Below are 12,798 nucleotides of genomic sequence, written 5' to 3'. Positions count from 1 at the left end.
CCCACACCGGAGTCTTATTCAGTCACGGTGAACAATGTTGAATGTAAAAAATTTGGGCACATGGCTTCCCAATGTCCAATGAGTCAGCATAAAATGCCTCCTGCTACTTTGCTTCAGATGCCCAATAAGGATGCTCCTGCCTCTATTGGGAATAAAAATAAAGGTAATAGACAGCTTTTTGTGAATCAGGATAAAGGCAAAGCCCGAGTTGCTTCAAATGGGAATGCTTCTTCCCCTTTACTTCCTGCTATTCAACCTTCAGCAAAAGGACCAAAAACTCCAATTGATGGATGGCAAAGTCCAAGAAAAGTTATTTCTGTTCAACGACCTCCACCCCCTCGCACTTGGAATGGTGCATCTTCTAGTGGAAATTCTCCAGAGGTCAACTTAGGAATTGGAATCACATGGGCTACAGTGACAGCTAGCAGAACCCTCTTCCCTGAAGAAGAGGTTGCTGCATTGCTACCCAATCCTCGGGCGGATGTCTGAGGTAGAAATGCAGGGTTGGCATCTTGAAGGTTGCTGCTGTACATAACAAATATCTGTAAATATGCTTGCTCATATCAAATGCCTTACCTTAAATGTTCAAGGGATGTGCGACAGTAGGAAATGGAAATTTGTGTGGTTGTATATCAATCGATTTCAACCTGACATAGTGGCATTATAAGAACACAATCAACATGTCTATGCAGGAAAGACAAGTCATTACTGCAACTGAAGAGTACTCTTTCTCAGGTGTAGTCATTTTGATTAAGCATGAGCTTCAGCCAGTTATTGCTTTAAATAACAATCAAGGCAGATGGATTATTCTTCAATGCATCCTTCAAGGCGAGGTGTTTGAATTTGCTTCTATATATGCACCTCAATCTTCTCGGGATAGAAGTGCAATTTGGGATGCCATGCACCAACATCCATGGCGATATCATGCCTTTATATGTGGATATTTCAATAATGCTCCGCAACAGGGTGACAATACATTAGGAAATACTCATATGTTAACCTCTGAAAGGCATGCATGGTCTCAATTACTGATTCATCTTGATTTGGTTGATCTTTGGAAGGAATTGCAGCCTTTGTCACTTGGATACACTTTTTAACATAATGTCCTTTCTTCTTACCAGGCACGTCTGGATCGCTGGTATAGTGTAGCCCCGCAACAAAATGATGATTTTACATGCAAAATGTGGGTGGACTATGTCTTTGTGCATTCAGATCATGCACCGTTATGGTTGAGGCTATCTTTTCATCATATCCCAGATGATAGACTACCTCAAAGGCGACATCTGATTATGAACAATAGCTATTTGCAGCATGTTACTTTCAAGGCAATGGTTACTAATGCCTATCAATCTCTGTCTTCTCAAAGCCACTTTGATATTGCTAATGCATGGGATTCTTTTGTTTCCAAAATGCAAGTTATAATTAGAGGTTATGGCAAGTCTTACATGAAGACTATGAGGGACTATGTTGGAATAGAATATGCCAAATATATGCAGCAGGATGTTTTGCTATTGTAAGTTGATATTGCCAAAGCTTTTGATATTGTTCAGTGGGACTTTATTTCACAAACAATGCAGGCCTTGGGATTCGGCACAAAACTGCAGCAAGTTATCAATTGGCTATATCAAGATAGTAAAGCTGTCTGCATACTTTCAGGGGATATTTCTACAACCTGGACTCTTGGTTGTTCTGTTCAGCAAGGCTGTCCCCTCAGTGCTTTACTATTTGCCATAGCCACTCATCCAATGCTTCAATATATGGACCACCTTTTGGACACTGGCATGTTGCATGGATTGGAAATTCCTAGTAGCCGTAGCATGATCGCTCAATCATATGCTGATGATTCTTTCTTTATTCCAAAAAACACTCAGAGCGATCTCTCCTTCATTTGGCTTAGCTGCTGGTTTTCATGTGAATTTTTAAAAATCCAAGCTATTGCCGTTGCATGCTAAAGACTAGCATAGTCTTTTGTGGCATGGGGAAATTGTTCCATCTTCTCAATTGATTCGACATCTTGGCTATCCTCTAGGTTGGGGGCTCACTCGTTCTCAACAAACTGATTGGGTGCTCACAAAGCTGAGGAAAAAACTTGAATATTGGAAGCTTGCAACTTGACCATTACACATGTTTGTTTGCGAATAACGCAATCCATTTTGATAGCATACATACAATTCAATCTGCCCCTCATTATGTTTACTAAGGCAGATCTGGTTTCCTTTATGTCTGCTATCATGGAGATTTTCTGGCGTTCAAAAAATAGCAAGAAAAGTCTCAGATTACTCTCTATGCATCGTCTCTGTTCTCCAAAAATGCACGGGGGTTTGAACATACTCAATATTCAAGTGCATATACTTGCTCACAGGGGAAAAATGATGTTGCAGTTTATGCAAGGGGATCAGCCTTGGGCTTTCATGATCCGCTCTCTTTTGTTGCATATTGATACTTCTACTTTTGGGCATTGGCAGCCTACACAGTGGGATTTGGCTCTATTCAAGGCAAGATCAGAGGCTGCCCTTTTGTCTCTCGTTCGCTTCTTGATTGGAAGCATATTTTATCCCACTTGGAATGGAATGGCAGGGATTCTTTGTTGGGAAATTCCTTGAGGGTTGAGAATATTTTTTGGTCCAAAGTATTCCACCCTCCTTTAGCTATACAAGAACCCAGGCGTTCTTATTTTCTATCTTTCAAAGGTATTGTTTCTGTCGCGGATATACTTCAGGATGATGGCACTCTTTTATCTTTTTTTGTGGCTGCTAGCAAGTATGGTTTGGGAGCTCATTATCGTCCTTAAAGCACAAAATTTCAGAAATGCTTCGACCTTTCTTGCCGGTATCTCATTTGGAACTTCAGGATAGGCTTGAGGATTAGACTCTCCATTCTTCCTCTTCTTCAGTCCGTCCTTTGAAGCTGTCACATATCACAATGCCTTCTCTGTATAAAGTGTTGATACCTCCATCTTGGGTTTCTGACAAAGCTAATTCTGTTTGGCATATGAATCACCCATTAAAGTGATGGAGAAAGCGGCTGCGTCTCCTTTGGCATTATAAAGTCCCTCTTCGGCAACAGCTTTTCCTTTGGCGAGTCCTACTTGGCATTTTTCCATTTGGACAGTTACTCGCGCATAGACATTGCCCCGGCTGTTTGCCACCGATGTCTACATTCTACTGAATCTATGCCTCACATTTTTTGGCACTGTCCACATACTTGTGATTTCCTCGCTCTCATTCGTCAGGGGCTTCGAGCGAGATTTCCTACTATTACTTTTAGCAGGTTCTTCTGGTTATTTGGTTTTCATCCTGCTAGACAAGGTTTTGATTTATTTTTTGTTTGGGTGCGCTACTGGGGACTTTGGACTCTATGGATGGACAGAAATCATAGCGTCTTTGGTGATCCCGCTTTTCCATCTTTCATTTTTTTCAAACGATCTCTGCGGCAATCGTTTTATGATTGCTTTCAGACTCGTTTGATTGATCATGATGTATATATGGCTTATACTAAGATTTTCGGTTGAGTAGTAGTTACTCCGCTTTTGGAGCACCTATGAATGTAATTATTTCACAGTAATAAAATATTTCTTCTCACAAAAAAAAAGTGTGTGTGTGTGTGTGTGTGTGTGTGTGAGAGAGAGAGAGAGAGAGAGAGAGAGAGAGAGACGTAGCTTTTGGCAAAGATCTTACCAACAGGTATGTATGCAAAGGATGTGCCCATAACAGACAGAAGACCAGATCCTGTGCCAAATGTGACACTTTTAAGTTAATGAAAGTCAAGGATAAGAAAAGGGTAATGGGATATGATAGGTTGCACTGCAAACAACCAATATGTCTTTAAGAGCTTTATAATAAGTCTGCATGTATAGAAATAGCTCACAGATTGAGCATCACTCACCTAATACATACTTTGTAAAAGGTATTTTGAATTGATAAATTTGAATGAATGATGCAAGTGACGTGACAATCAGAGCTGATGACACCATATCTGTACATGTCAACAATCACAGTCAGAATACAAAGGATATCATGTCAAACATGACTAGTGAGTAATTATATCCGTGAAAGGCTAGATGGTTGTGCTTTAAAATCTTCAAAGATGTCCATGTACAAAAGAGTCTCTTAAGATACATATTATTTTTACGAAAAATAACAAAGAGTCTAAAATGGATACACGCTTAAAATATCCGATACTTAATAGGCAATGGTCACAATTTGAAATGAGAAGGTGAAAACCACCAATTTTTTAATGGCGTATCTATCATTGAAGTTTTTATCAAGCATTATGTCGTGCATAATTAAGTATAATATTTTATTATACAAAATACAAAGTGCTGTTTGGCTTTTGATTGTGTGACCACTCTATTAAAGGTTTTAGCACACAAGAGGAAATAGGATGGGAATGAGAGAAAGTGGATCTTGGAGATGTATTTCTATCGTATTCCCATCCACCATGAGCTAACACTCCAAAGAACTAGGATGGGTTAGGTGAAAAAGGACAGATGTCATCATTTCATGTGTTTACGAGGTGGTGGCAGAACACATATCATCATCCCATCGTTTCCAATCCCTAAAACTGGGGATCCCATTCTAGTTCCCAAGGCCTTGAGGCCATGGTCCAGCGGTTATTCCTTTGACTTTGATCAATTGTCTACCAAATAAACAAGATAGAGTGCCTGCAATATAGGACAATAATGCTTTGCTCAAAACTAAGGGTAGCTGCTCTTGCCCGTTCCTGGGCTGTCTTGCTGCCCCAAGCCCGCTGAGCCCCCTCTTTTCCCGTCCCACTTGCTGTCGTTTTGGGGCTTCTTTGCCTTGCCAGCTTCCCGTAGCCCTGCTCCGACCCATTCACGGCTTTCGATCCCCCGCTCGCTTCGCTCTGCGAGCTCCTAGGACTGCCCTTCTGGTTTCGCGCTTCCTCTGAGCCTTGGTAGGTGCCCTGGTTGCACTAGCCAAGGCTGGATAGAGAGGGAGCCTCTCGTTTCATTTTTTCAGGCTTGTTGCTTTAACGTGACATTCATTAGACCCAAGATTTGTATGAAGGCCACCCACTCTACATGATTGGCCCATTCCATTTCCTACTAGTGTGAACCACCACGCCCGTCAATTCTGTTTCTTCCTCCATGGGTGCCATCCCCTTTTCCCCCACCGGGGATCCTTGTGCCAAGGAGTATAAAGTAAATTTTGGTTGTACCCATGATATTTTCATAGCACACGTCTCCTTCTATAATAGTAACCATTCAAAGCTAGCATAAAGGAAAGTTGATTACCTGTGTGCTAGGTTGGCTCAAGCATTGATTACTAGGAAACATATAAATAATCCGGTTCTTCAGAAGTTTCGTAGTGCAAGCTTCAGAAGATTCAAAGGATTTGTGCAGAACCTTTGGCTACTTTAATAGAACGAGCACATTATTCTATCAAGTTTACTTAGCCAGTATACAACTACCTCTAAGAAGGCATTCCAAGGTTGGCTAAATAATTGTCTTCAACTGGCAACTTCAGAACCTTAGCCACCTCCTCTTCATTGACATGACCATTCTTCCTTTTTGTTAAAAGGATTTTATGGTGGCATTGTACGTGTTAATGGATTTAACAATGATGTTCCCGTTGGGCACAACTTGCCATGGGATCTTGTGGAATTCTCTCAATCTAGTGAGGTAAACCAAGTCATTGTGGCATCATGCCATTGATGAGCTATGGGAGAGCGGACGTATGGACCATGCCACTTTGCTAGCCCCTCTTCTTCGGTTGGGTGTTTGCAATGGTGGTTGTCGACTTTAGGCTAGAGTTTAAGCTAGTTGGAGGCCATGGAGCTAGGGGAGGGGGAGCTCTTGCTTTGCTTGAAGCTCTATAAAATGAGTGCCACTCCCTTGAGCAGTTAAAATAAATGGGGCTCTAGCGTTTCCCCCTATCCCCCGTGGATTTATTTTCTGTTAGTCACATCGCCTCTCTTGCTATTATTAGGTTATGCACCTTGAGATCGTGCCTTGTTAAGAGTATAATTTTCTAGTAATATATTCCTAATTTTGGCACTTCCTTTAATGATAATTCTGCATAATCAATCCTTTAATCCTGATTTGATGCGGAAAAACTTTCTTCTATCCGCTTACTTTTGTTCCTTCAGTGAAAATGAATTGTGGCCAACTCCTCCTAATCAATATTTTGTTAGTTTGCTCTGGCCCTATTTCAGTTGCCACACATAGTGCATCGCTCATTGTAATCCACATGATAGTAGGAAGTGCAAGAATCTTGTCCTCTATGTCTAAGGCATATCTTTCTTTAGCATCTAGACACTTGGGCTTACAGTCCTTTAATATCATGTGTGTGCCCATTAGGATTTAGAGGTCTTTGGCTTCTTGGATTATTGTGATGGTTTCCCCCGAGTCATGGATCACATTTGAACCGTCAACCATAGTTGTTCTACAAGGGGTACCCTCCTTTACTCTCCATCTCGAGCACAATGAAGGTCACACTAATGTAGGCTTCGTTGATTTTGATGCAACCATCTTTTAGCATGCCCAATGCCCATGGGCATGACCACCCAATTTAATTTTGATGATGAGGGATTTTATATCTTCAATGTCATCCTCTTACAAAATTTGTCCTTGATGTGTTGATGGCTAAACCTCTGTCGACTATCACACCCTTTAGTATGATTTCATACCGTGATGTTTATCACTGGTACTTCTTCATCCCATATTGCCATCTTTGCTCCAACTTTGTCACTTGCTATTTAATGCAAGGGTTGTGGCTATGTGCCCTTTCTCCATCGATGGACTTTGGAAAATTTTCATGTAGCGGTGGGGAGCAAGTTTTACCAATTTGGCCGATTGAAACTATCACATTCAACTCAAAAAACTTCTTTTAGGCTATGTTGACCTATACTCGCTCCACAAGCCATTTCTCCACTTCTTTGGTTGGGTTTCATTCCCTCATTCATTTGTTTTAATTCATTGATTGCCCTTGGGATCGCTGATCTAATATTTATCCCACTTCAACATGTGGTTGTTCCTTCTTCATTGCCATCTTTCTTCTCCTCCTTCCAATAGAAGTACTACTATTTCAACTTCTTTGGTACTATCTGGGATGTTCCTCTTGATTGGGTGACTACCTTAGTTTCACCTCTATTATGGCCATGCTTGCTTGGGGTGCATGGCTTGTTGGTCGCATGCTTTTTAGAGCATGTTGAGTTGCTTCTTCCATAATTAGCAACTCGCTTTTTTTTTGTGCACTTCCTTCCGATAGAAGAAACACATTTTTTCCTTAGTAGGCTTTCTTTTTCTCTTGTTCCATTATGTGGATGTTCGGCTTTTGTTTCTTCTTGTTTACTAGTATTCCGGTCATGTGGCTTGGACGGTTGCAAATTTCGTGCCACTTGTTTGACCAACACTCATTTACCATATGACCCTTGGTTTTGCATTTTTAGAACCAAGTCTCTCCCATTTTTGGGTTCTTTCAAATGCCCATCTCCTTCAAGATATTCTTGAGCCCCTCATTCTCTACCTTGGGGTCATTTTTTAGATATTGATTCGTCTTCTCCTTCATAGCTATCTGATTCTTGGATAGGCTATTTCTTTTTCATTCAGAGCTCCAAGTTCCCCTTTTGTAATGATATTTCTTGTTAGAGCAATTCATTATATGTCTCTGTTGGGTACGCTATCTAGCTCCACTCCTCTCAGTGAGCCCACTAGTCAGCTAGGAGTGCAACACCATGTTGTCTTTCCCATTGGTGAGCAGTGCTCTCATTCATGCCCTTCTTTTAGGTGAGGTGGTTGAGCTTCAACAATATGTCCTCCTTGTTGAATTCACATTCAAACCTCTCTAGCAATATGTCTTCCTTGCTAAATTTGTGTTGGAAACTCTTTAGGAATGCAACTTCTTCAGCTCGCCCCACATGGCAAAGTGTCCATCAAGGTATTGGTCATACCATTTGATGGCCTTGTTGGTGAGCATGTTGGGGAAGTCCATTAAGTACTTCTCCCAACAAATGACTAAGGATTATAGCCATTCTTTAAAAAATATAAACATAAGAGTGAGGCTTCTCTCCTCATTCGCTTTGAAGCTCTGAAACTTCATCCTTATCTTTGGTCCTCTTGCTCCATTGGCTTCTCAATGTGGGCTTTTTAGTGGGAAAACTTCGACTCTGTCACTCTTCCTTCTCATTTAACTTTGTAAATTGGTCAAAATGGTTGCCTTTTTCATCCTAATTGGCTTCATATTGGTCAACTCTATCAAATCCTTTGGCTCATTCCATATTGATGTGCTCTTCTCGATTCTATCTTCTTTCTTGTAACACAGATGAGGATCCTCTCCCTTGTTCTTGCCAGAACTCACCCAAAATATTAGAGGTGGGGTTTGCTAGCTCCCTTGGTCACTTCCTTCTATCTCTCTTCATTTGGTGTTGATGCTAGCAAATGCATTAGCTTGCTCACTGCCCTTGACCAAGGATTCATCTTCTTCTTTGACTGTTTCAAGCCTTCTCTCCTTGGCCTGAATTCCTTTGAGCTACTCATCTCTACTCTATTGGGATTTGAGTTAGCCTCTTGTTCTTGCATCTATCAGCTCCATAATTCACTTGAGTTGATCAACTTCCTTTCTAGTGGCTTCTCTAATGCACAAACTTGCATACTCCGCAATAGGATCACCCAATGTGAAATTGAATGCAAGTTTGCCAGCTCCTTTGGTCACTTCCTTCGATCTAGGTTTTCAAGGCAATTCTCTTTTCTAAATAGATAGTGGAGCATCAAGCAAATGAAAATTGGTAGCATTAAATTGCCACTTGATGTGCATAGTCTTGGTGACTTAATGCACAGCCTCCTACGGCCTAAGCATCATAGACACCATGTGGACTGGTGGATTCATGCTACTCCCTTTGTTGTTGAGTCCGTTAGTTGTGGATACCTTCATACTTTGCTAGGGAGCTCTGTCTGCTTGCTTCATCCTTCGGCTTATGAGTTTTGCCTTTGGTCATAGTTGAATCCCTGAATCATCTATTTTAGGGTTCAACATACACATATATTATCTCCCTTAAAATTAAAGGCAACTCAACTAAACCTAAATTTCTTAATTTCAATAAAGAAAAATACTCTGCAAACTCATTTTTGTAAGCACTCTCTTTCAGCCTTTGCATGGGAGAATGAGATGGAAGCTTCTTCTACATTACTTCCACCCAACTAGCAACATGAAATTAGTAGAAAATAAGTTGCCATGCATGAAAGCAAAGACCCAATAACCCCCTCTGAGGCCTCTTGCATGAGTGTGCTTCAAGGTTTTAAGGGAGGCTTCTATGCCTCTCCCTTCCTCATAATGTGACATATTGTGGGTCGTCCTTGTCCAAAAGAAACATTCTCCTCTCCACCATCTATGCCATCTAATAGAGAATCAATCATCAAGAAAGAAGGATAATGGCATGCAAAGACGAGTTGTTGCAACAAAGAGATTTGTAGGCTTATAGACATCCATGACAACTTCATTTAAAGGGCAACCAACCTACAAAGCGACATCATTTGCTCTTGAGGTATCAACATCTTCATCAGTCATGATGAATAGCTACACATGGAATCATTGGAATGGCTTAGAACCAATGCATTAGTTCGTTCCCTCCCAGGCGCTCGTTCCCTGCTGCATTTCTTGAGGCATGGGTGAGGTCCAACTAGATGAGGAAAGGTCTAGTAGTCACAAATGCCTGTTTTTTAGAAAAGGATACTATTTCTTTCTCTTTGAGAAGGAGTAAATAGAAACCAAAGTCCCTCATTAGGTATTTTGGACCATAAGGAACTAGCCCCTCCACTTAGAAAGATGGTTAGTAGATGTTACTATTGATAAGCCAACGCCTATGAAAACCCATGTGGGTTGAAACCCTATATCCACCTCTCTCTTTGTGCAACTAGGACTACCGTTTTTGCTAGCCTTGAGGAGGTTCTAGGGGTTGAAGAAGAATAGTTTTATCAACCCAAGAGGTAATCCTTAGTTGTGCATACATATAGATCTTGCTGAAGATCCCCCTAGCACCTTAATTCTTCTTAATAGGAGTGAGGAAGTAATTTGGACAGTGAAAGAAATGTTCAGCCTTGATCCTTGGGTCACTATTAAGAAATTTCTCTCTAAAGGGCCCTAAATGGAAGAGGTACCCTATGCTCTTATCTCTCTAAGGGCCCCTAAGATGGTATGTGTAAGAGATGCACGCATCACAAAGAGGATGCTTTGCCTTTAATTGTTGCTTGTCCTCATGCTAGGAGGATTTGGAATATTGTATAGATTTGGCTAAGTGAACACATAAACTAGAAGGCTATATTATTAGGGGATGCACTAATGTTAAAATGGGAGCTCTGGTTTCAACTCATGGCCCAACCTTTATGGTGCATTTGGATTGCCAAGAATAACCTATAATTTAAGAATGTCCATATTAATTATGAAGAAATCTATTTGGTATGGTTGAACACGAATAGTAGAGACTTGATGAATATTTTTGAACTTTGATGAGGCACATAACTAAGTAATTAAAGAAATAGAGGGGCATGGCAAAGACCACTTGAAGCTCATTGCTACTCATGAAGGTCTACCAATCGTTGACCTCCAAGTAGTAGAAAAATCAAAGAGCAGAAGCTTAAATTCTTTCTCTTTTTATTGTAATGGCTAGAAATAAAGAAAGAAAGAAAGAAAGAAAGTTTATTAAAGTCTTCGGAAGACCAATGGGTCTATGAGACTGTGAAAATCCTGATACAACGAGCTGTGATAGTGGAGCTACTAAACGAGCGTCCATACCAATGTAAAATGCAAAATGCCAAAAATGCAGAATGGCAGTACTAAGTACTAAGTACAACATAGTGATGTCGGTGATCAACTATATATCAATCTCAGCATCATCATCAATATCATCATCATCCCCAGCAACAGCAAGATATCAAGATGGATGAGGCAGTGGAGGCATGAAGTCAGCAATAGAGTGCTGTCGGCCACTCAGACGTGTGGTCCTAGCACGTCTCTTGGTTGTAGCTCTACGTCTAACTAGGGCTACTGTGACCCCCGTCAGTCGGGCTCCAACTCTAAACAAGGAGGGGATGTCTCCAAGTGTGATCTATGTGTTGACCCTCTGTCTGAGCTGTCGGGTCATGGGTTCCGGGTCACGGTCATGTCGCAGCCTCATCTCGTTGGGGTCCATGTGATCTAGCTGAAAGAACTCCGTGATAGAGCTCTGAGAGGGATCAACCAAGGAAGAAGTCTGCTCCTATCTCTGTGCTCGGAGTATCCTCTTGCGGTGTCTAAGTGTCTCATGAATGAAACCTGCCAAACATCGCTGGTCTGGGTAGGAGAGAAAATGGGCTAAAATCCCATAACTATCTCACAAGAGGCAGTGGAAATGTCCTTGGATCTCATAGTACACAGGACACCTGAAGATGAAATGCTCCTCTGTCTCAACCTCATGTATGTCACATAGTGTGCATATGCGCCGCTCCCTGGGTAGTCGCTCTGCTCTGCTGCTCTCGATGCGAAGTCTATGTGAAGAGACCCGAAACTTCCCAAGAGAGATCCTCATCAAGTGGGGTAGGTGAATGTGTGTGTATCCTGGTGGGTCAATGAAACCCTCCGCTGTGATAGGTAAGAAGTGATCTCTATAGAAGCTAAGCTTCACTGGGAGTTCACTCGGTTCCAACCAGGTCCGAAAAGTGTGTAGCTGTAGTAGATCCTCACGGATAACCTGGTTGACCTCGTGTGATAAGAGGGGAGAGAACGGAGCATCCATGCTATACTGGAAGGGAGGTAGTCTATCCATGTGGAGCCCCAGTCGCTCAAACCATCTCTCTGTACGTTTATACTAGCACCTCTGATCTCCTGCTGCAAGTGCCATAGAAGAGGATAAAGCTATCCATGGTAGCCTGCTACGCCCCGAGGTATAATCCCCATCTTCCTTAACTCGGTACAGATATGTGATGACCTGAAATGCAGCATCTAGCTGTAAAGGGGGTGACCCAAACTCAGCCTGAATGATCTGGTGACGGATGACTTACCACGAATCATCCGTGATAGCATGAGAACCTGTAGCTGCTCCACACGGGCCCACTCTGTATCTGACAAGTCTGGCCCCCAACAAGGATTGCCGTACATCCCCGCTGGGCGAGCCAAGGAGTCAAAAAGCAACCCCTTGGTGCATGGATCCTGAAAGTGTGAGCGGAAGCATTGCCTCTCTAGCCTGGCCAATGAGGCATACCCTCTACTCAAGCGTGCCTGCATCACAGGTCTCATAGTAAAGCTCGGTCCGAAGAAGATAACCCCAAGATAAGTGTATGATGAAACTATATCAACAGAGGACCCCACAAATGTGAACTGCTCTTGATGCATGATGGTTCGAGATGTATTGAAGATCATGACCTTGGTTTTACCCAGGTTGACCTTCAAATCATGAGACTCGCAAAAGGACTGTAGTGCGTATAGGTGTCTCTGAAGCCCCTCTGCTGAGGAAGACAAGAGAGCCACGTGATCTGCATAGAGCAAAATCTGGATCAGCATGCCTGCAAGAGAGCAACCTACACCCCCCTGTGTCTGAATCACTGTCTCAAGCTCGTCAATGTAGAGGCCAAACAAGGTAGGCGACAAAGGACACCCTTGTTTGACCCCAATGGTACTCATGATCTCATCTGTCCACCCGGATCCTATCCGAACTCTGCCATAAACTCTCTCGTAAAGTGCCATGATAGCCCAAATGATCTCCTGGTCATAACCCAAGTCCTGTAGGCATCGTATGAGGCGGGCTCTCGAGACCGTATCAAATGCCTTGCGAAAATCCACAAAGCAACAATAAACCCTCTGCTTT

General features: G+C 42.1%; 1 protein-coding gene across 1 annotated transcript in view; it reads right to left on the bottom strand.

Moving 5' to 3' along the window:
* The window catches only part of LOC147894064 (uric acid-xanthine permease-like), a 91,192-nt gene that overhangs the window by 67,267 nt on the left and 11,127 nt on the right, over window positions 1–12,798 (bottom strand). Inside the window, exons 3-4 of the mRNA XM_087384631.1 lie at window positions 3,886–3,975; window positions 3,678–3,728 (exon numbers count right to left, since the gene is read on the bottom strand). Coding sequence (XP_087240757.1) covers window positions 3,678–3,728; window positions 3,886–3,975 — 141 coding nt within the window. The remainder of the gene's footprint in view (window positions 1–3,677; window positions 3,729–3,885; window positions 3,976–12,798) is intronic.

The sequence above is a fragment of the Dipteris shenzhenensis genome, chromosome 14 (genome assembly GCF_047967505.1).
Source record: "Dipteris shenzhenensis isolate YYH24624 ecotype China chromosome 14, Dip_SZ_1.0, whole genome shotgun sequence".
NCBI lineage: Eukaryota > Viridiplantae > Streptophyta > Polypodiopsida > Gleicheniales > Dipteridaceae > Dipteris > Dipteris shenzhenensis.
Note: the sequence above shows the minus strand (reverse complement) of the source record. Positions and strands in the feature narration are given on the sequence as shown.